General features: G+C 30.6%; 1 protein-coding gene across 1 annotated transcript; it reads left to right on the top strand.

Moving 5' to 3' along the window:
* The first annotated feature begins 1,276 nt into the window (after positions 1 to 1,276).
* Positions 1,277 to 3,926, top strand: LOC123229712 (laccase-15-like). Its single transcript, XM_044655631.1, has 6 exons — positions 1,277 to 1,363; positions 1,490 to 1,641; positions 1,734 to 1,978; positions 2,077 to 2,205; positions 2,743 to 3,687; positions 3,799 to 3,926. The coding sequence occupies exons 1-6, from the start codon at positions 1,277 to 1,279 to the stop codon at positions 3,924 to 3,926; spliced, it is 1,686 nt and encodes a 561-aa protein (XP_044511566.1).
* Positions 3,927 to 26,326: the final 22,400 nt, after the last annotated feature.

The following is a 26,326-nucleotide window of genomic DNA, read 5'->3' as shown; positions in this document are numbered from 1 at the left end:
TATAGTATAAATTATCTATCCAATATATAATATTATTTACTCATATCATAACTTTCAAATATATTAAATTTATTTTTATTCATCACTTAAATCTATATATAAATTATCATTGAATCATTTAATTACATGAACTCAAGCTTATTAAATTAAACAAAATTTGAAACATTAGCTGTTTTTCTTATTTTTTTCTTAAGGACAATGTTATATGTTATGCTGTGATAGTATATAATATGTACACAGCAAGCTTTATTTTTAATGGTATACAATGCATAGGCGTGATTTTGCCAACTAACGGTATTGATTTATCCATGTTCTTGTTGCCTCATAGTAATAAATTTATCCATATTCTTGAAAGATTGACAAATAAGAATCCTGTTTAGACTTTGTTTCTATAGCTAATTTCTGATCATATCTAACTGAAAATCATACATACAGATTTGAATAAGGAAAAATTCAGTCGTGTAACAATTTACAACCATTCATTTATCTTAATCCAACTGTTCATTAAAAAAAATAGGTCATATCCAAAGTCAAGATGTCGAGCTGTCTTCCGGAAATAGCGATAACTAAGATTCGTTGAATGGAAAGTAAGAAAAAAATAATAAAATTAAAATGATTTTAGCTTTTTTTTTCCAAATAATTTTAATAATCACATCTTATTTTGTATTTTCCTTAGAAGAAAGCTCTTCCCTTCAATTTTCTATGAGAAATTCCTTCAACAGTCAAACTTATCACCGACGAATACACACCTTAATTTATAACTATCTTCTAAGTTTTTATTTTGCTTGAGAATGTTAGTATACAAGGGTGAAAGTGCAAGTTTGTCAAATCTGAGACACTAAAATGTTATCTTGTAAATAAAGTGGCCTTACCGGTGTTTGGTAAAAATGAAGGGTCAGTAAATAGTTACCACAGTCGTATGTAAGCTGTGGTTCATGTAATTTTTAATCACGGTTTTATAAAGAAAAATATCTCCCTCAGTTTTTCTCTCATCTTGCTCCAGAGAGTTCTTGGCTCTCTCCCTACGCCTTCCTTGCTCGTTCATTTCACTTATTAGGATTAGCTCTATATACTTCGATCTTTATCTGACTTCACATATCCTATCAGAGAATAAGACTGCACCGCTGGAGAATTTTTTATTTTGCTTGTTGTGATGACCGTAAACGTGATTCACAAATTAATATAATATATGGAGGCCGTGCTTATATATACACCTCAGTACCCATTCAAATATATCAAGCCAGGATTATTAAATCACGGAGATATTTGGGTAACCATGAAGGTCTTTAGTTTACAATTCTTTAGCATTATAATTTTTGCTGGAATCTTTCATTGTCTTGCACAGACTCGTTACACATTTGTGGTAAGCTTCATATCAGTGCAAACCTCTAAATTAAAGCCATTTTTAACTGCTACTCTTCCTTCAACACTCTTTTCTTCATCTCATTTACGAGGAATTATATTAAAAATTGCTTATTAACTGTTGCAGGTGGAGGAAACTACAATCACAAGACTTTGCAGCAATAATACGATCTTGACGGTCAATGGACAATTTCCAGGACCAACGATCTATGTAAACAAAAGCGACGCAATCATTGTAGATGTTATCAATAAGGGCAACTATAACATCACCATTCACTGGTAAATTTAATCCCTTTTGTCTTCATCAATTTATATGAGAAATGAGTTTTGCTGGTGAAAGTCAACTCATCTGTCTTTTGATAACTTTGCAGGCATGGAGTGAAGCAGCCGCGGAATCCATGGTCAGATGGTCCTGAATGGATCACACAATGCCCTATTCAACCAGGGGCAAACTTCACTCAGACGATAATATTTTCAACTGAAGAAGGGACTCTTTGGTGGCACGCTCACAGCGACTGGGCTCGAGCCACAGTTCATGGTGCTGTAGTAATAAATCCCAAGAATGGAACCAGCTATCCATTTCCAAAACCTGACGTTGAAGTTCCCATTATATTAGGTCGAGATGCATTATACTTGTAGATTCTCTTCTGCTTGGAGCTTTTTCAAACTATGAATATTCCGTTTAACTGTTTATTATTTCCTAATCAACTGCAGGAGAGTATTGGAAGAGCAATATTTATACTGTGTATGATCAATTTCTTCAATCGGGAGGGGACCCAAATGTTTCGGATGCGTACTTGATCAATGGTCAACCTGGTGATCTGTATGCGTGCTCAAGTCCAGGTCAAGTGATAAAGAATAAAATATATTCAAATTTAATGTATCACAATTTATATCATCAATATTATTCAGGTTTTTTTATGTTTTAACAGTGCTAGGATTATTTTTGAAGTAATAGTAGTTGTTCAGCAATGGAATTTGCCCAGAAGGCTTGATCAACATATATATATATATAGTAATGTACTATGTTTCGAAATGAGTATAAAAATGGAAAGCTAAGTAACAGTCATTGAAATGTAAATTGGAGCTGAAAGTGATTTCTAATATTAGATGGTGTCATTATTATGTCGTCAAAGCGTGTAAAACTTGCCAATGTTATATAGCAGACTTAACTACTTAGATATAAGTTATTTTATTGTATGCTTCTTACACGAAATTCATAATAAATTTTATTGAAAATTTAAGGACTTATAAATGAGAAAGATTTCTGATTAATTTTATAATAAACGGGTTTTAGTAGGCTTAAATCAGGATATTCTAATTCATATATTAATTACTCGCGCATAACGAGTTTTCTTTTCTTTAATTTATTATCTGCAGGAACATTTAACCTAACTGTTGACTATGGCTTGACTTATCTTCTCCGGATAATCAACGCCGCCATGCAAGACCTTCTGTTCTTCGGCGTTGCGAATCATTCTCTGACAGTGGTTGGATCAGACGCCAGCTACACGAAGCAATTTACGAGCAATTACATCACAATTAGCCCTGGCCAAACCATTGATGTCTTGTTACACGCTAATCAAACGCCTGATCATTATTATATGGCTGCTAAGGCTTATGCCAGTACAGCTAATCTTCCTTTTGATAACACAACCACCACTGCTATTATTCAGTACAGTGGAAATTACACTCCTTCAACAACTCCCCCATTGCCGAGTCTTCCTCTTTATAACGACACCACCGCCTCGGTGAATTTCACTAATAGTCTTCGAAGCTTAGCCGATAAAAATCACCCTATTGATGTCCCAAAGAACATTACTCACGCATTCTTTTACACAATTTCAGTGAACGCATTTCCCTGCGCTAACAATTCATGCTCCGGACCTAACGGGACAAGACTTGCCGCTAGTATAAACAATATAAGCTTCGTGGACCCACACGTGGATATACTACAAGCTTATTCTAATAACATCAATGGAGTATATGGAACTCAATTTCCAGATTTTCCACCGCTGGTATTCAATTACACTGCCACGTATCTGCCATTATATTTAGAGATATCACAACGAGCCACTGAGGTGAGATTCCTAGAATATAATTCTACAGTTGAGATTGTTCTTCAAGGAACAAATGTTGTTGCTGGGGCAGATCACCCCATGCATTTACATGGATTCAGTTTCTATGTCGTTGGATCAGGGCTTGGAAATTTCAACAACGTTACAGATCCACTGAATTATAATCTCGTCGATCCTCCTTTGCAAAACACCATTGCCGTCCCAATCAATGGATGGACCACTATTCGATTCAGGGCAAATAATCCCGGTACTTTGTTCTCTTCTTTCCGATTTTATTTTGAATTTTCATCTTCTTATTGTATGTTTTAAGAATAGCATTTAATAAGTTAATTATTTGTTTCTTTGGTGGATTAAACAGGAGTTTGGTTCATGCACTGCCATTTAGATAGACACATGAGTTGGGGCATGGATGCGGTGTTTATAGTGAGAAATGGTAACACATCAAATGCACAACTGTTACCTCCTCCAACTATGCCGCCATGTTGATTGCTGAAACTTAATCTTATCTTACCTTATGAAGAAATTTGACATTCAGTTTATGCAGCATTGAGTTGTTTGACATTTCAATAATATTGCGATCGTTTGAAATTGCAAAGAGTTGTTTGACATTTTCTATGTTTTCAATTTGAAATGTGTTCTATGTTAATAATAATTGTCAATGGATTTCAATTCATTGTATAATGTCTTTAGAAAATATGTAATCGTCGTCAATTATGTACCTTCAATCTTAAAACTTTTCAATCTCATTCAATGGTGTAAAACTATATGTTAATCAGCTTAATAGTATTTAACTTGATACAAGCTATATTATAATTCACTATAATTTCAAGTAAAACCTAAAATATTACAGTACAATTTCGTAAGCAGTGATTTTAACTCTCATCAAATCTGAAATTTCAAAAATTTAATCCTAAATATCCCCACTTTTCCTGTATGAATTATTCTCTAAATTTCTAATCGTCCAATTAATAAATCTCAAATGCAATTTTTTTTTTTTTTTGGCTACCTCTATAGAAATAGATGAAATAGATAAAAAAAAAATAAAGATACCTAGAAAAGATATTAATATTGATTATAAAAAAAGAATTTAATGAAGCAAATATTCATTTGTAAAATTTTATTGACCTAATCCCTTACAACAAAAGTCAAACACGTTTCGAAAAAAAGGGATTAGGGGACCAAAACATTTAAGAGTCACATCACGATAACACATAATTGAAGAAATCTAAGAGAATGTCAATGTAGAAAAGAAGAATAACCAATTGATTTGAACGAAAATTATGCAGATCCCTTGCTAATATTTTTGAGAAAAGTCAACTCTTTGTGTTTAAAATCGTTGGACTATTCGTTAAAAAGCCGTTTTCAAAATTATGTTTAGCACTTAGTTTTGAAAATAAATGAGGACTAACTTATGATGAATTTATATTTGAACTCTTTCTTCGATTTGAACATCTCTTCTTTCTTTCTTTTTTTTTTTTTTTCCAATGCTTTTATGAATTTTAATTAATTATAGATTTCTCTCTCTCTCTCTCTCTCTATATATATATGTGTGTGTGTATATCATAAATGCGCATATTCTAAAATTATTAATAAATGGCCAACGCACAACTCTGTTGCACCAATTGTGTGATATTTTGCACAAATTTGCACGATAAATCCAATCATTTTGGCTTAATATTTTGTCCTTTTTACATTGAAAAACCACTAAGGAGGGAAAAAAAAGTATTGATGATTGGTTGACAACACATTAGAGTGAATCTCCAAGAAGAATGGTCGCCGCAAAGAAAGATTGAATTTTTTGGGTGTAAGTGCAATGTTTTAAACTTTAAGGGGGTAGTTATAATCCTAAAATACGAAAGCCCTAAATGGTGCGGATGAAAAGTAACTTTTTGAAATTGAGTTAGGAGAAAAATTGTTAATTTTTAAAACTAAGGTAGAAAAGGAAGATAATTTTTCCTTTCATCAAAAAAATTTTTAAATAACAATTTTACTTCTAACAGTAACAATAAAATTTAACAAATATGTGAGTATTTGAATTTTTAAAACTTAATGGGTGAAAGTTGAGAAGTGCACTAAACCTTAGGTGGGACCGTGGGAATAAGTCTTTTGGCCTTTATAAATAAAAAAAATCACATCGAAAAGAGATGAAAGAGAATTGATAAGGGAAATTATAATAAATACCCAAAATTAAGGGGGTCTAATCAAAATTATCCAAAACATTCAGATTTAAGCAAAAATGTTCAGCTTTTGTGAACTAACGAAATTGCCTCTCCATATAAACATAACAAATTTCCTTCCTTCCCATGGTAATCTTTGGGCATTTCACTGTGCAAAGACAGTGGAAAATTCAAAATTTTCCACTGTCCCATGGTCATCCCACGGTCGGCCAGATTTTTGACAATTTTCGTGCTCTTCGATAACCGCAAATGGCAAAAAGGTTAATATATCTTTCGTAATCTTATTTGAATCAAGTTATTGTTCATATTATTGAGATTTGAATGAGATTTTGCGGTTTGAAATATTAAGGTTTCGATTTTAAACAATGCATGAAATGTTTTGATTCTTGGTTGTTTTCGTTGAATTGGTTGAGGGGTTTTGTATTATAACCTATGTAAATTTGATTTGTGTTGAAATTGGAGGCCAAAACAATGAATTTTTGGCAGAAAAAGGCTTCCGAAACGATTAGCAGTCCGATCATGGGAATAGTGTTTCCCACGGTCAAACAAATTCTCCCACGGTCAGAGTGGATTGATCGTGGGTTAGGGGGGTTAATTAGCGTTTTCAAAGCATTAGGGAGCTGGGGGAGAGTCCTTAGTCCACAACGGGCTTTTCTGAAATTTGCCACATGACAGTGGGCTGTTGCCGTGTATACCGTGGGTTGGATGGAAATTTGGTTTTTTTAAATTGTAGGGGCACTAATAAATTAGAAAATTACTAAGGGACCAAGGGATAAATATTGGACCTACTGTAATAGGAATTTCTTTAGGGGGTAAATTGAAATTTTTCTTATCTAGGGTTTTTCAACATGTAGTTTTCAAATTTCATATTCGTTTTTTCTGTTTTAGGGTTTTTCCCTATGTAGTTTTCGAACATGAGATTCTATTTTTCGAATTTTGTGCTTTTTGGACACATTTTATGATATAATGACACAATTTCAACTCAATATTTTGATTTTTTTTTTGTTTATAGAATATATTGATTCGTATTTTTGAATTTAACTTTCGTTTTTTTGAATTTTGCCTTTTTATGATATATAGATTCGTATTTTTCAGATTTTTGAATGATTTTTCGAATAGTGACATTCTTACGTATTTCAATTGATAGAGTTCGAATTTCAATTTTATTTTTTTGATTCTGTGGGATTTCAACGTATAGAATTCAAATTTCATTTTTGTTTTTTAAATTTTCATCGTTTTATGATATATCGACTCGTATTTTCCAGATTTCTGAAGGATTTTTTGATTGTTGCCATTCTAGGATATTTCAATGTTTAAAATTCGAATTTCAGTTCTGTTTTTTCGAATTTCACCGTTTTAGGATATATCAACTCGTATTTTGAAGATTTTTGAATGATTTTTTTATTATTGACATTTTAAGATATTTCAAAGTATAAAATTCGAATTTCAGTTCCGTTTTTTCGATTTTTGTCCTTTCAGGATATATCGATTTATATTTTAATATTTTCGACTGATTTTTTTATTGTTAACATTCTATGGTATTTCAACGTGTAGAATTTGAATTTCATTTCTGTTTTTTTGAATTTTACCATTTTAGGATATATCCACTCGTACTTTCCAGATTTTCGAATAATTTTTTTATTGTTGACATTCTAGGGTATTTTAACGTTCAGAATTCGAATTTCAATTTCATTTTTTTAATATGCGCTCTTCTAGGATATATTAATTCGCATTTTGAAGATTTTCAAACGATCTTTCGATTATTAACCTTTTAGGGTATTTCAACGTTTAGAGTTCAAATTTCAATTTGGTTTTTTTCAAGTTTTATCGTTTTAGGATATATTGACTCATATTTTGAAGATTTTCGAACGATTTTTTGATTATTAACATTTTAAGGTATTTCAAAGTATAGAATTTGAATTTCAATTCCGTTTTTTCATTTTCACCGTTTTAAGATACCGTTAAATACCATAAAATGTCAATAATAAAAAAATTATTCAAAAATCTTCAAAATATGAGTTGAAATATCCTAAAACGGTGAAATTCAAAAAAACTGAATTGAAATTTGAATTCTAAACATTGAAATACACTAGAATGTCTACAATCGAAAAATCATTCGAAAATCTGAAAAATACGAGTCGATATATGTTAAGATGGTGAAATTCGAAAAAATGAAAATGAAATTTGAATTCTATATGTTGAAATACCCTAGAATGTCAACAATGAAAAAATCATTTAGAAATCTTCGAAATACGAGTCAATATATCCTAAAACGCTGAATTTGAAAAAACGAAACTGAAATTTGAATTCTAAACATTGAAATACCTCGGAATATCAATAATTGAAAATCGTTTGAAAATCTGAAAAATACGAATCGATATATCATAAAATGACAAAATTTGAAAAAACAAAAATGAAATTCAAATTTTATACATTGAAATGTCATAGAATGTGAATAATCAAAAAATCATTATAAAATCTGAAAAAAAACTCAATGTATCCTAAAATGGCGAAAATCGAAAAAACAAAATTGAAATTCAAACTCTATCAGTTGAAATATGTAAAAATGTCACTAATCGAAAAATCATTCGAAAATCTAAAAAATATGAATTGATATATCCTATAAACGAAAAAATCGAAATATTGAGCTGAAATTACCTCATTACATCATAAAATGTGCCCAAAAGCATAAAAATCGAAAAAACAAATCTTAATTTTGAAAACTACATATTGAAAAACCTTAAAACAGAAATAACGGATATAAAATTTGAAAACTACACGTCGAGAAACCTAGGTATGAAAAATACCAATTTACCCCCTGAAATTTTTTTTACTATAATAGGTCCAATATTTATCCCTTGCCCCTTCAGTAATTTTCTAATCTTGTAGTGCCCTTGTAATTTCAAAAAAGTAACTGTTCCCCCCAACTCAATATTTATTTTCTATGAATAGTCTTTTTCAAGTCAAATTTAGTGAGTGAGATGGTTTATATATATAAGGGGAAGGGTAATTTTAACATTTTAAAAAATGTTATGGGCATTTTTTCTTAGGAATAGGGAATTTGGGCTTTTTTGCTTAAAAATAGTATATTTGGGTTTTTTTGCTTAATGGAGGGGTATTTTAGCCATTTCTTATAATTTCCCAATTGATGATTACATTAGGTCAAAGGACTTATTCTCACTCAAAGTTTGTGGCATTCCCAAATTTAACCATTAAGTATTGAAAAAGTCAAACATCTACTTCTAAATTATTAAAATTAACAAAATTAGTTAAATTTTAGAGGTAAAATCATCACTTAATTAGTAATTCATTAAAAATAATAAAACATTATTAATTTCTCCCTAGTTTTAGAAAATTAACAATTTTTCCCCCAAGATTAAACTTTGAAAAGTTATATTTTCCTCTTAGAGTTTACATTTTTCACATGGTTCCAATTTTTGGCAAACGACCTTCTTCAGTGATGTCTCTCCCTCTCTAGCATGTCTCTCCTTTGTGCCATGTTTCTCTTCAACATGTCTCTCTTTCCTCTCTTGGCCATTGTAGTTTAGAAACCACAAAAAATCGATGATTTGTTCATTTGGAAACAAATTGTCAGTTATTCTTTGTTGGTTTTGTGTGGCTTTTCAGCTCCTTCTTCACTTTGGCTCTTCATCTCTTCTATCCATGAAATTTCGTCAGAGATTGAAGCATGAAGAAGTGCTCAATAGTAGAGATACATTGTCAATTCGTCATCTTCTTCATTCATGAGACACTTGTTTATCAATTGGGAATGGAGATGGATCGAAGAACTATAAACAAGGGAGTGTCGGAAGGGCTGAATAAGTGATTGAAGATGGATTTCGGTGGCTAGCAATGTAGGACAAAAAAGATTAAAACCTTAAGGGGGAAACTATAACTTTTCAAAGTTTGGTCTAAGGGAAATTGTTAGTTTTATAATCCTAAAGGGAAATAGATAATATTAACTAATTCTATTAATTTTAACAGTTTATAGGTGGGTATTTAAGTTTTCAATATTTAATAGATAGTAATTTAAGAATGCAACAAAATTTGGGTTGGAATAAGTCCTTTGGCCATTCCACTACTACATATTTCACCCCAAAAGATTATCAACTTTATCCCTCCTACTTTAGTCGTCAGTTTTAATAAATTAATAATGAAACAAAATCAAAACTTCATGCTTACCTTTGTTTCAGGCCACTGAAATACACCTAAACAATTGTATTATGATTCTCTGAAACCCAGACAGATGAAACCTGATGAATAAAAATTTTTCTCCAATTTTGGGATTTAGGGTTAGGAAAAGTTAATTGAGGAAATGATAGAAGATAGACCCGATTAGGAAAAATGAAATAGGAATTTAGGATAAGTTAGAAAAAGCCAGAAATATGTTTTTAGGCTAGTTTTATTGAGATCTAGTTGGTTGACTCGTTTTTGAACCATCAAATTTTGTTAAAAATATACATTAATCATATCATTAATTTAATTTGTATGAATCAAAATGTATCTTATTATACATTGTACAGTATTCAATATATCCTAAAATATATATTTTTTATTTATATATATTCTACCATATAATATATGAGCAGATACAAAGTACTTTGTAAATACACATTCTTTTTCTCGAGACAAATGGAATATTTTAATAATTTGTTTTTGTTTTTTATATTAATAAGCATGTCGTGGGCAGCTATGTGCGAAGTAACTCTTCTAAAAAATAAATAAATTAATATTTGAGTTAGAATTGGCAAGGACCTGTTACAACCCAGAAGTCACGATTCTATTCTGACCTAACTAATCTTTTGTCATATTAGCCCTTGATGCCTATATAAATATTAAAACATTTGGCTTCTTATTTTCAAATCGAGTTGTAATAATTTTGAGATAAATGTTGGAAAATTAAAATAATTATCCTTTTTTTTTTTGGGGTAATAAACAAATTTATCTCTAATTTTGAAGTTTAAATAAAAATACTCATACTTTAAAAGATTTAAACGAAAATCCTCTAAATATAAAAAAATATCAAAACTACCTTTTTTTTATTCTATAATTATAAAATTAATTAAATTACCCTTTTTTAAGGATAATAAACAAATTTACTCCTAATTTTGATATTTAAACTAAAATAACCATATTTTGAAGGATTTAAACGAAAATGTCTTAAAAAATACCAAAACTATTATTCTTTTATTTCTATATAAACCATATCTCTTCTTTTATCTTTAACATATACAATTTTACTTATAATCCAAGAGAGATTTCTAGAGAGAGAAAAAAGTTTGTGATTAGAATTTCGAGCAAGAAGAAAAAAGTTCGTGATATAGAGAAATGTATATCTGCTATAACTTTAATTGTTATTATTTTATTAATAATGTAATTATATGTGGTGTTTTATTTAATAAATTAGAGTTGTGTGTAAAAAATAAATTAATAAAAATTATAGTTTGTTTTTTATAATCATTATAATAGTATGTGGTGAAATGATATTTTACAATAAAAGGGTGTTAGAGGTTAGATTAGATAATATTTGAGGGTAAAATGATATTTTATAATGAAAAGTATTAGAGATATATTGATAATATTTGGGAGTAAAATGATATTTTACAATATAAGGGTAAATGATATTTTCACAAATTAGTATCACATTAATCAAAGTATATTAATAGTCATAATATATAATTGAATTATGAAATAAGTATAATTGTGCAATAGAAAAAAAAATCATGAAATTCAAACTTAATAATAAAATAATGTAACACAAATCTGTAAATAGTAATTTTGATCATATTATTTATGTTGATTATATATATTATTATAGGATTAATCTAAATAGCTAAATATGCTTCAATTAGATAAATGGGGAAATAGATAGAAATGAGTGACAATATAATAAAATATGTTGAAGGTAACAAAAAATTGATTAAATTTCAAAATACACAACATTCGAGAGATTAATCCAAATGGTAAGCAACAAGTGTAATATGGATCAAAGGATATTTAACATTTAGATAAGTATGAAACCATAGCATCTTGATGACGATATCTTTGTTGAAATTTTGAATGATGAAAATGTTGAGGTTTTTAATAATCTATTTAACCTCTTTAAAGAATGTGCTCCAATTTTTATAATAACTACAGTTAATGATGATTGTTATAAGGTTTAACAAGCAGATGAAGATTTACAAAGTGGTGAGCTCAGTAGTTATCCAAGAGATCAAGAGACTGGTTTGGGAGGGATTCAAAATATCAGGATCAATCCAAAACAAGAATGTTCTAAGGAAGACTTTGCATACTTAAATGATATTGATGTTGATGTATTGTATAGTGCAGAAGAATTTCTTGGTAGCAACAAAAAAAAATTTCTAGATTAGAGTGAATTTGAAGGGAAGGTTATGCATGATATTTCCATCAAGGAATCGAAGGTCAAAGAGAAGACACATGTTAATGATGATATTAGAGATACAAGTAATTTTCTACAAACAAATCTTGATGGTGGGAATACTCTTATTAATGTATTTTTTTGGGTATCACTTTTTCCTGACCATCCATCTATATCCAGAAGCCAAGGAGTGCAAAAAGATAATGATTTTCTAAAAATTGATACATTATTTTCAAAAGAAAACATATCATTGATGCAATAAGTTGAGATGCTCTTGAGAAGGGATAATAGTTTAGAATGCACAAGTCAGACACACTCAGATGGATGGTTAAATGTTATAATAAGGAATGTAAGTAACGTGCATAGGAAATTAGGGTGGGAGAAAGTGATAGTTTCAAACTGCATCGTATGGACAGCCAACACACAGATTCTAGAGATCAAATATTACTTCATCATAGGCAAGTGGGGGCTCAAGCTTTAGGGCAAATTTTGATGACCAAATTTATATTAATTAATTGTGTTTTTTGACCAAAGGAGATTATTGTCAACATCGCTAACCGATAAAAAATTGATATATCATATTCACAAGCATGGTGGGCGAGAAATTCGGTACTTTCATCATTGAAAGGCACATCAAAAGAGTCGTTTATGTTGCTGCTAGAGTATTGCTACAATTTAGTATATTGTAATCCGAGAACTATGACATATACACTAACGAATGAGTAGAAACAATTTAAATACTTTTACATAGCATTAGGTTGTAGTATCCATGTATTCTAACAACATATTCGACCTGTCATTTGTATTGGTTGCCTTCTTAAAAGGTAGATATCTAGGTCAATTATTTATCATTATTGTGTTGGATAGTAATGTCAGATATACTTATTGGTTTTTGGCTTCGGTCCCAAGGAAGACAGTGACACATGGTGTTAGTTTTTAACAAAGTTGAATGATTGTTTTAGTAAGGTACCTCATTTAGTGATGATTTCAGATCGATATGTTAGAATATTTTTTATAATGGTTGAAGTATTCCCTAGTGTGCACTATAGTTATTATTGTCATCACCTTTATTGTAACATGAGATCCAAGTACAAGAAGAATGCAAAACTTGCATGGATATATTGGAAAACAACTAAGATATACACGGAGTATGAATTTCAAGAGATAATGAAGTCATTGTCCCGTATGCACCCTAATGCAGCAACATACCTATGTGAGGTGGGTTTTGATTTGTGGGTAAGGGCATATTTCCTAGCCTATAGGTAAAATATAATGACTATCAATATCGCTAAATTGTTTAATGCACTTGTCAAACATGCTTAAGGTTTACCTATTACTATGTTTATCAATTTCATCAAAGGTATATTATAGTAATAGTTTTATGAAAGGAGTACATATTAAATATTATAACATGTTACAAATATGTGTATGTAAACTTATACTTAATTACTCACCATATCTATTTGTATTTATATGATTTGTAGATGATTGTACCAGCCAAATAACACCTTAGGCAAAGAAAAAAATTATCAAACCTGTGCAAAAGTCTTCAAACTAAGAGGTGCATCTTATTCATCTAAACGAAACTAGGTTTTTGGTAATGGTCAATACAATTCTCTGGTCAACCTTATAGAGTGGATATATACATGTAGAAAATTTCAACTATCATAGATTTTTTGCATGCATGTCATTGTCATTGCTAGATATATGAAGCTGACTCCTGCGTTCAATGGGTGCATCTATACTATAACATCACCTTTTACAGTATAGTCTATGCAAAGGCTATCAACCCATTAGGAGATCAATCAAATTAGATCCATCTAGAGGATGTAACTGTTATCCATACACTTTTCATCCATCAACATTGCGTGAGACATCTAGCAAATAAAAACAGACATCCTTCACAAAGAGAGATTGTTGAACAGCTTATTTATAACTGATGTCATAAGCTTGAATATACGAGGAAAAATTACAAGAGTCATGTTCCGATACCTAATTCCATACCACCAAGTTTAAGAAGTAAAAAGAAATATGGAAGATAACTACACTTGTAATTGTACTTGTTCATTTTAATATAAAAGTTGTGATTGTACTTGTTACTTTAAATATAAAGTTTGTGATTGTAATATATTTTGATATAAAAGTTGTAATTGTAGTTGTTACTTCATATATAAAGTTTGTGATTATAATATATTATCTTTAAAATGTGTGATTGTACTTATAAATGTATCTATAAGATTTCGGCTTATAATTGTTATATATGTCAATGTTGATTTCATATATCCATTTTTAATCATTTTTTGATCACTATACCTATCGCTTATAGTAATTAATAGAGGACAAATGCATGTAAATAAACCAACATATAGGCATACTAACACATAAAACATATGAATAAATAAACATATATATATATACAAATGAGATATAATCTAATGGTCAATCAATATCCTGAAAAAATAGTTGTGTGTCTAAACGCATGTGTAGGCGTAACGGGTCCTCCCCTTTAAAAGACAATGACTGATCAAGTTTCAAACAATCGATATATCATAACATAAACACACCACAATCACCTGATAGGAGCATCTGTTATGGTATATCCACCACTATATGCAATACAAATGGATTTTCCTATGGAGTCCAACCCGTGTAAGACCAAAATAATGTCTTAGCTAGAAAATATGGTATTATCGACGTATACCCTAACATCTTCTAACTAAATAGCGAGTAAACTATGTACACATTGATAAAATACTATGTAACGAGTCATAAACTATAATTTTCCACTCTTTTAAATCCAAGACCCTTGCTACGCAATATGCATTATCGAAGTTTATCACGATAAAAACCTATACACATTGATAAAATACATATACTGTTATTCAGTAATCCTTGAAAAGTAATTGAAATTTGAATATTAACCCTATCGACCACACCCTAAGGTTGTAAATGTAAGATAGGGGGATAATTCGTATCTACTAGTCATATGAAGAGTGGAAGAAACAGATAGTTATACTGATATTCCATCCATACGACATACTTATGAGGGATGTGTGCAACAAAATAAGTTAGAACTGTCATCCAATTTTACGGACCTCTACAGTATTATCATAATATCATTGATATAATAATCCCAAAAACAAATTTACATGTTGTAAATATAGAAAATATAACATTATCACGCACCTAAACGATATTCTATACTAAAAAACAAAATTAATTGACCAAGTGAACTCACCTTGTCAGGTAACTATTCAGATGTGTCTATGATTGTACCTTAGAAGACAATTTGGTCCTCATCGTTATGTCATATAGCTTATGTTTTTCAAAAAGATCTAGTTTTGCATACCATTTTTTGACAATTTTCTCACGCTTGGTACATGATAACTACACAACCAATCTTACCTGTTGGATCTGTGGTTTTAACAAATTTATGTATGGGCTACAAATGAGCGATCCCTTCTTAACAAGTTGACCACCAAGTGTGCAAAAATACTACACCAAAACAAATAACATGTCATTTAAAATTATATTAACTTGTGAAATTTTCAAATTTATTTCAATACCTTTTGTAAGGCAAGAGTCATGGTCAAGGAATTTGCATGTGAGGTTAGGTTAACTATATCAAATTTCAGACCCAGCTGGAGTTAAATACATGAAATCAGTAAATAAATAATATACTTTTCAATTGTACTTATTAAAGTTATAATGAAAACATTTATGAAATTTCCCTACTTGAACTATATCCTTTTGTGTCGGGAGCTAAATCATATTGTTAGTGACCTCGTTATCCTAAAAGACATCGATCACCTATTTTTCCTTACTTGGTGTGCTAAGATAGACTAATCGAACATCCTGTTGTAACAATAATAAAAGGTAAATGACAATTAATATTAACAAAAGTAACGATTTATATTAGTTAATCTAACAGTTTAACTTAACCACAATAAAGTGTGATGATAGGAAATCCTCATAGGGTGATCCATTATCATTGGCGACATTCGATAATAATATTAACATTTCATATTGGTTAATTAAACTATGTAACGAAAATTACAAAGTATATAATTAACAATATACATACCTCTAATGTTAAAATAGATGTCATCATATGATCCCCACTCGATGTGGCCTCCTCAATATTGAGACACTGTCACAATATTAATAATAATGAGTTAACAAGGAATCAATAATCGAATGTGTAAATGAGATATAATATTAACAAATACTTATTAGAATCATCACAATAAGTGTCAATGGGAAAATCATGTGGGGTAATCCATTATTGTCAACATCTTGTAACAGTATTAACATTTTATATTAGTTAATCAAAGAGTTGTGTCACAAAGATTATAAGGTCTACAATTGATATCACATGCATATCTACTATCGGAGTTGATGTCATCATAAGATCCTCCTTAATACAGCCTCAAAAATACCAGACCATGGTCACAATGTCAATGGTAACGAGTTAACAAAGAATCAATGAATGCCAGACCATGGTCACAATGTCAATAATAAATGTCACAATGACCTAGTACACTAGTTGAAATCTCATGATACCATATTGTTTCAATTGGTTTTTCTTTTTCTTTACTGGGCCAAAATTCATAAAAATTCATGAGATATTACCACAAATCGAGCGATATGTCATCTATCACACCTGTACTCCCTATGGATATGCATTGAACCCATCAAGATGATTAGCCAATTGTAATATCTTCTAGGGAATTGTTTCCCTCAAATCACTCCTTAGTAACCCTATATGAAGATAAAACAACAATGTCAACATTACTACATTAGTGTTGCCCTCCATCTACAACCTTTGCTAAAAAACACAACTCTGATCAGCGTATGTAATAGACTTACACCCGTCAAAATATGTTTGGTGGATCTGATTTATAGCCGTCAATGAAATATACATACCAATATCTAGCATATAACTTAATCGAAAGTCTGTCATAATGGTAAACTCGTAAGGACTGAATCTCATTAACTTAAAATCATAACTCTTCTCTCAAGATCCCCTTATTTACCACTCTAAGGATGAAGAAGTGTATTAAAACCCCATTAAAAAGACTATCATTGAGGTCTAGGAAGTGTTCGAAATAAATACGTTAAAAAATTTGCAATTATCGTTCTGTTAATATTTTTTTAATCACGACTCCCACATCTCTATATCCACATGTAGTAACTTGAGCTTTGAAGTGTTTTTCTATAGGAAATCTCATTTCATCCTTGTCTTCATCCCTTTTTTTCTTTTGTCGAGCTCCTTGTAACAAAATTAAATTACGATTATATTAATTTTATATCATTTTTATAGTATAAATGATTTAATTATGAACATAGATGAATGATTCAATTATAAATGATTCAATTATGAATTTACATGGCAGATAACTTCTAAAAAGCATATTTTACCCCCCACTACACGAATTCACGTATCAACCGCACGAATTCGTGTGGTTAACCAACGACCTTGCTTGTCAATCAATTTTTTAAATTTGTAATTTTGCCCCACCACATGATTTACTGTTTAAAATTCAAATTTTAGCCCTAAACCACATGAATTTGTGTGGTCCAAAAACTTTGAAAAATGCACAAAGCCTCTCTGTCTCTACAAAATCTCACCATACAAATTCATGTGGTCAGCGTGACATTCGCGCGGTCATTGCTAAATTTGTGTAGTGAGATTTCACCTCCTAAACTTCGTTTTTCAAATGCCACTTCAACAATAATCAACTCTACAACTAATCTAACATAAAAGCTCTAAGGAAATTTATCAAAATCACCAACAAATCAAACAATTTTATCAAATCAGAACCCTAACTCTACACACCCAAATTTCATATCAAATCGACTAAATCTTGAATAGAAATGCATAAAGATGTACTAACCTTTTTATCCATTTTGTCACCAAAATCATCACGAAAATTGCCTGAGAAAACCGATCGAATAGAGTATGTGAGAACGTATGGTGGAGAGTTTCTTTTTATGTGCCTAGGAATGATGATGCATCATTTTCTTTGTTTTTGAAATGAGAGGTATTTTCATCTTTACAGTGAAATATGACATTTTCGTTTAAAATTCAAAAAGTTGGGCAATTTTGTTTTGCCCCTTATATTTTAGGTAATTTAATTACTTTCCCATAAATGTTAAGAGAAATATGTTGTCAATTGTGAAACTTTCAGTCTTCCAAATCTTATTGTTTCTATTATTTAGTATCTTCCTATGTTGTCATGCTATGGTTGGTCACACTTTCGTTAGAAAAATTAAATTAAATACCTAAAAGTCAAGTGTACAAAGTTAAAATGTCTACTTTTGAAGAACCTAAACACAAATACCCAAAATGTACACTTTTGAAGAACATAAACACAAATACCCAAAATTCAAACTATTCAAATGAAAATACCCTTATTTTAGATAATACCAAAAAATATCCTTCATACTTTCTATATAAACCCTAAGCCTTATCATTCCATTCACCTTTCACATTTTGATTTTCACTCAACATCCAACACTGTGAATTTCACTTAATATCTGAGCTCGATCCGAAGTAATCATTTCATGATATCAAGATATTTATCTGAATTTTAACTAAAAACTTTATTTATTTGTTAATTATGAGATGTTTTAAATACTTGCTAAGAAATGTGCATAAAATTTGTAATGTTAAAAAACTATAAGTGGTATTTTGATAGTGTAAATTAATTATAGGGTTGAAATAATATTTTACAACGTTAAAATGGTATTATTAGATATTAAACAATGTGTAAGGAGCACAATTATATTTGCCAATAGAAGGTGTACATGGAATTTACTCAAAATCTGGGGAATTGATCTAATATTTGACAAATTTGGTTTATTTTAAAGGTGAGATATTATTACTTAAATATAGAAAATTTATCGAATGAGTAAAATAGATATAAAGTAGGGTAAATTGTATATTATTAATTATGATTTCAAATAGAATTTTTTAATACGCATAATCAAAATAGGTGTAATAAATAGATATTTTGCCATAAAACTCTAAATCTCTAAACCCACGTAATTCATGTAATTCAAACCCCCTTAAAACCTAAAACTATGAAACATTGCACCTTATATTTTTAGTAAAACCACTAAATTGAATTCTTGCTAATGAAATAAACGGGATTATATTGATACAGTTTAATATGAAATTTTCTGATAAATTTTGTTATTAATGTTGGTTATTATAGGATCAATCAAAATAGTGGGTTATACTGCAGTTCCATATGGAGGAGAATGGATTGAAATGATCAAAACATAATACAATATATTTAGAATGATAGAAAAGTGGTTAAAATTTCAAAGAAAATGACACTTGAGGGGTTAATCCAATTATTTAGTGAAAAGTGTCATATCGATCGGACCTTGAACAATATTCAACTATGCATAAATCCAAAATTGATTGACTTTACATTTCTGTCAAGCCTCTTATTGACTTGTTTATCTACTTTAAGGAATGTGTTTTAGTTTTTGTCACATTTACCTTTATAGCAAAACACAGTGCAACAAAATGTATCACTACGATGATCATGATGATGATTGCTTAATAGGGGTTGACAATGTAGGGTTAAATCTTAAACATGAAACTTGTGAGGAAGGCTTTGAAGATTTTCATGATTATGTATTATATACTATTGAATAATGGGTTCACTGAGACAAAAAGAGGGTTCCAGATATATGGTGACTTTGATAGAGATGACATGGTTGATATTCTTTTTGATGAGTCAAATTTTAAAGAGAAAACACATGTTAACTATGATACAAGAGGTACAGGTAGTCTTTAGCTTACAATCCTCCGCATGATGGTGACAATTATATTAGACCATATGTTAACAATGTCCTAATTGATCCATTTAAGTGTCTACTTGATTTTTCTCCTAACCATCAAAATCAACATTAATATCAACTGATCTAGGATTGGTGAGACAGAGGAATTCTCTAAAAATTTGTGACATATTCAAAAATAAAAAATATTTGAAAGATGCAATGAGCCGATTTACGCTTGATATAGAATTCTAATACAAAGTGTTCAAGTCAGATAAAGAGAGATGAAAGGTTATGTGCACGAATAAACAATGCTAATAGCATGCATGAGCAAAACGAATAGTGCCTAGTAAGTTATTCGACCTCTATTATATGCACTGCATACACATGTATAAGAGGTCAAATAAAGTCACATCATAGGCAAGCTGAAACTCGAGCTTTAGGCCAAATATTGAAGATGAAATTTCTATTGTTTAATTGTATTTATCGACATAAGAAAGTTAGTATCAACATCATTGACAAGTATCAAATGGATATATCATATTCATAAGTATGAAAGGAAAAAAATTAGATATTATAAGCATTAAGGGGTTAATTAAAAGAGTCATTTATGTTGTTGATGGATTATTATTACAATTTAGCGTGTGCTAATCTATGTACCGTGACACATATACAAAAGGATAAGCAATATTGCTTTTAGTACTTTTTCATGGCATTAGGTTATTGCATCCATGATTTCCAACAACACATTCACCCATTATTTGCATTAATGTTGCTTTCTTAAAGGGTTGATATCTAGGATATTTATATATCGTTATGGCATTGGATGATAATAATTAGATCTACCACTAGCTTTTAGTATGGGAGGAAAGGAAGCTTATCCAACATAGTTTTTGGTTTTTCACAAAATTTAAAGACTACATTAGTGAAATACCAAAGTTACCAATAATTTCAGATCGACATCACATTATCGACTCCATAATGGTTGAGGTTTTTCTAGATATACACCATGGATGTTGCTGTCATCACCTTTTCTATAACATTCAATCAAACTACCAATGTAACTCAAAAGTCATGTGTTTGTATTAGAAAACAGCAAAAGCTTACCTATGTGAGGTAAGGTATAACATATCAATGCACTTGTCAGATATGTTAAAGGTTTGCCCATCACCATGCTAGTAGAGTTCATTTAGGGCAACTTACAATAATGGTTTTATGAGAAGAGAAACCATGCAAGTTTGTAAACTTTCAGTACTAATTTTTGTAATCATTGTGCTTATTTAAACTTATGATTAATTAATTAATTATGCATGTGCTAATACTTTTAAATATTATAGATGATTAAACCCACCAGGCAAAACCATGGAAAAAAGGGAAGTTTGTTAACCATGTGTGGAAGTATTCAAATTTGGAAGTGTGTTTTATTACAAGCATTTAGTATGAGGTAATGGGCAGTAGCTAATATATCAACATGGTGTACTTTGATCAACTATCATGTGCAGGCAAAAAATTTTAGTTCTCATAGATTTTATGTAACCATGTTGTAGCAGTAACATGATATATGAAGCTTTCTCATGCCTATTGTAACATTCCTCTCCAGAAGTACTACCCACTGAAGGAGAAATATTACTAATTAATATACGGAGTATTTATTTTTTAAAAAATACTTTAAAATAGACGTATCACTAAAAGTGTTTAGAAATTATTCTAAGAATACTAAAAATTTGGAAATGAACCAGATATGTATATATCCCATATGAAAACTCATTTGAAACATCTAAGATCATAAAGTATTTTTAGGCTGGGGCTGGTTATCTATGGTTTTTGTTACATACATGCCCTTAGATACAACTATACAATTATCTAAATAAGGCTAAAAATCAATATGTATGTAACAAAAACCATAGGTAACCAGCCCCAGCCTGGGTCTATCTTCATTGACCTGACCCAGCCTCACAGCTATCTCGATCACCCGTACTTACAATTATGAAAGAAAAGAAAGTGAGAGATAAGAACATTTAGTAAGGGGAAAGAATTAAGTAAACTATTTTCTTTCTTGTCTAACTCACTCTCGAGACTCAATCTCACATCATAACCTCCATAAGAAATTGAAGTGATAATCTAGTTTATTCTTTACTATTTAAGTCATACTTTGTCTCATCTAGTGTCTATTTGATACTTTTTGAAAGCTAACTATAGGGATTTGATACTTTTCTAAGCTTGAGCTCTCTTCTTTTCTCTTACTACACAATTTCTGAATCTGAATTGAGCTCTACTATAAGCATGTTCTACTGCGAGCAGACCTTACTAGGGGTCTATGTCCTACTACAAATGTGTCTTACTACAGACGTGCCCTACTATAGGCGGTATAGTGTAAAGTGCATCCCTATAGTTCATAGCATGCATGCGTGTATTATATCTTACTAATCTTGCTTTCATCTAAAACTATCCATAACTTACTAGATTATACTCTTGGGACAACTCCTGAATCTTGAGGCCCAAATTTCTTTTCTTGTTTTTCTTTCTTTTCTTCTTCTTTTCTTTTTCTCTTATTTCTTTCCTTTCCTTTCTTTCTTTCTTCCTTTCCTTTTTCTCCTCCTTTTCTTTCTTTCTTTCTTTCCTTCCAAAACTATGAAATACTATTTATGGGACTGTTCATTTGATAAGGTAGTTTTTCTTGTTCATACAATTTAATAGCCTATACAGTCTCTAATTCATACAAGTTATATATCGTTGAAAAGAAGATTCAAAGAGCTTTCCAACAAGCTGTAATAGCACTTATGATTCATCTGATAAAGTAGTCAAAACATGGGAGGAAATTAGTGGCCAAAACTTATATTTTCTATTTATTTGGGTAAAACAGTGTTTTTGGTTCATATAATATTTAATAGTCCAAACGGTCTCTAATTCATATAAGTTATATATCATTAAAAAGAGGATTCAACGATATTTCCAAAAAGCTATAATAGCACTCATGATGCATCAAATAAGATAGTAAAACATGGGATGAAGTCAATGGCAAAAACCTATATTCACTGTTTATTTGGTAAGGCCATTTTTTTTGTTCATGCAATTTAATAGTTCAAACGGTCTCTAATTCATACAAGTTGTATATCCATGAAAGGAGGATCCAAAGAGATTTCCAATAAACTATAATAACACTCATGATTCATCAGATAAGACAGTCAAAATATGAGATGAAATCAGTGGTAAAACTGTAAATATTATCCAACTCTCTGCTATGAACAAAATCACACACATAGATACCCCAAATGATAAAACAACATTTCTCAACTTCAAAATCATCATTTATAACATAGAGCCAAGGAACCAAAAGCCTAAAACATGTAACATATCAAGGATAATACCCTTTACCTTGTTTTAAGTCAATCTTTGCAAGTTGGCTTCCATCTCTTTGTCTTGCTTCCTTTTTCACCAAAACCACCTTCAATTAAGACCAAAACACACTAACATATTCATATAATATGCATCCAATATATATATAAACATAGGTAACGGGAAAGGAAGGCGATCTTTTGGTTACTAAGGCTTATAAAGTGCTTCTTTGTTTTCTTTTCTTATTTTGTCTTTAAAACCCCTTCAATTTCTTCCTTTTCTTCACAAAACAAAAGAAAATAGCATGAAGAAGGCTGGTTGCTGGAACGGAAGGGAGAAGATGATGGAAAAAGGATCGAAGTTTCATTTTTTGTCTTTTTCTCTCTTTATATATATATCAATACCTTTTAAGATATTTCTTTATCTTTTTGTCTCATTATTATTTATTTAGTTATATATATATATATATATATATATATATATATATATATAAACACACACACACATGTGAACATATATATTTAAAACTAGAAATATCTCAAAATAGGACCAAAATACACAAATACCTTTGAAACATATCTAAGGGTATTACAACTTTTCCTTCATTATAAGAATTTCGTCCTCAAAATTCATAAAAACAGCTTTAGATACTTCTCTTTCATGGTCTGCTCCATTTCCCAAGTGGCCTCCTCTACTTTTTGGTTTCTCTATAAGACCTTTACCAGAGGAATCTATCGGTTTCTTACTTGCTTAATTCTCTTATTAAGTATCTAAATCAGTTTTTCTTCATAACTAAGGTTTTCTAATAACTAAATATCATTTGTATGGACAACTTGGAATGATCACCAAGACATTTCCTCAAAGATGAGGTATGAAATACATCATGAATCCGTCTATACTCGCTGGTAAAGCCAATCTATAAGCCACTTTACCAACTCTCTCAATTATCTAATGTGGACCAATAAATCTAGGGGCTAGCTTTTCTTTCTTTCTGAATCTCATCAAATGATTAAATAGAGCAACCTTTACAAATACAAATTCATCTACATTGAATTCCAAGTCTCGACGTTGATGATCTGCATAGCTTTTTTGGTCTATCCTAGGCCTATTTTATTCTCTACCTAATCAACTAGACATCAACAATCATTTTCTAGCTCAATTCGGGCCCAAAGGATCAGGATAACACATCTCTCTCTCTTATCTCATCCCAGTGAAGAGGAGAATGACACCTCCTACCATATAATGCCTCATAAGGTGTCATCTAAATAGTCGTCTAGTAGTTTTATTGTAAGCAAACTCTACCAAGGGTAATACTTCTACCCACATAGTTTTATAATCTAGGCAACAAGCTTTCAACATGTCCTCCAAAATCTAATCAATCCTCTCTATCTGACCATCTGTTTGAGGATGATAGGTTGTATTAAATGCCAAATTAGTAACCATAGATCTCTGAAGACTCTTCCAAAAAGTTGATACAAATCTTATGTCACGATTAGATACTATGGTTTTGGGTACACCATGTAATCTAATAATCTCCCTAATATATAATCTTCTCAGTTGATCTGTAGTAATAGTATCTTTAATTGACAAGAAATGAGTTAACTTGGTTAATCTATTAGCAATCACCTAGATAGCATTGCATTCATTCTGAACTTAAGGTCTCTGGTGTTTGACCTTAATTTGTTGACAGGTGAGACATCTAGTAACAAACTCACCTATATCCCTTTTCATGCTTGACCACAAAAAATGTCTTTTTAAATCTTGATACATCTTTATACCCTCAGGGTAGGCAATGTAAAGAGAACTATGAGCCTCTGTAAGAATCTTCTGTCTCAGTTTAGCTATCTAGGGAACATATACTCGATCTCTGAATCTAAAAACTTCATTTGATACTTGAGAATCTATCTTGAGACTCTCTTAGACTTTTTGAATTTTTTGTTGACACTATTCATCTTATGTCTAAGCTTCTCGAATCTCATCTATAAGAATAGGTTGAAACTTTAATCTAGTAAGGGCTTCAATCACAAGCTCATTCTGCTCTAGGTCTATATCTCTCTAAATTTCTCTCTAGGCTATCAATTGTGATATCATCACGTTTCTACTGAGGGCATTTGTAACCATATTAGCTTTGCTTAGATGGTACTTACTATCATAGTCATAGTCTCTTACTAACTTAAGCCATTGCCTCTGTCTCATATTTAACTCTTTCTGTGTGAAGAAATATCTAAGGCTCTTATGGTCAGTATAAATATTAAATCTTACCCTATACAAACAATGTCTCCAAATTTTCAAAGCAAAATTCATCACTGCTAACTCTAAATCATGGTAGGGTATCGGGTTTTGAATTCTTTCAATTATCTTGAGGCATATGCTATCACCTTACCTTGCTACATCAACACTACTCCTAAACCACTGTGTAAGGCATTAGTGTATAAACCATACTTAACTCCCTCCTCTAGAAGTGCTAACACAAGAGTAGTAGTCAATTTTCTTTCCAATTCTTAGAAGCTTGTCTCACAAGCATCTGACCATTGAAATGGCATTGCTTTCTTTGTAATGGTTGTAAGAGGTCTAGCTAATCTGACAAATCCCTCCAAGAAGCTCCGGTAATACCTCACCAAACCCAAGAAATAACTAACCTCTTTAACTATTTTTGGTCTCTGCCACTCAACTATAACTTCAATCTTACTGGGATCCACTGATATACCCTTTACTAAAATAACATGCCTAAAAAAGGTAACTCTTTCTAGCCAAAATTCATATTTTAAGAATTTGGCATACAGTTATTTCTCTCTCAACCTCTGAGGGGTAAACCTCAAGTGTTGCTCATACTCCTCTTGACTACGATAATACACTAAGATATCATTAATGAATACCATAATAAATTTATCCAGACAATTGTGGAATACCTTATTCATCAAATCTATAAATACTGTAGGGGCATTTATTAATCCGAATGACATTACTACAAACTCAAAGTGGCCATACCTCGTTCAAAAAGTTGTCTTGGGTATATCCTTTTTTGTCACTCTCACTTGGTGATAACCAGATCTTAAATCTATCTTAGAGAAAACTATAGATCCCCTAAACTGATCAAATAAGTTATCAATCCTGGGTAACGAGTGCTTGTTCTTAACTGTGACTTTATTTAATTCTCTATAATTAATACAAATCCTCATGGACCCGTATTTAATTTTCAT

The sequence above is a fragment of the Mangifera indica genome, chromosome 11 (assembly GCF_011075055.1).
Source record: "Mangifera indica cultivar Alphonso chromosome 11, CATAS_Mindica_2.1, whole genome shotgun sequence".
Classification (NCBI taxonomy): Eukaryota; Viridiplantae; Streptophyta; class Magnoliopsida; order Sapindales; family Anacardiaceae; genus Mangifera; species Mangifera indica.
The sequence above is the reverse complement of the archived record's forward strand: the minus strand, read 5'-3'. Positions and strand labels throughout refer to the sequence as shown.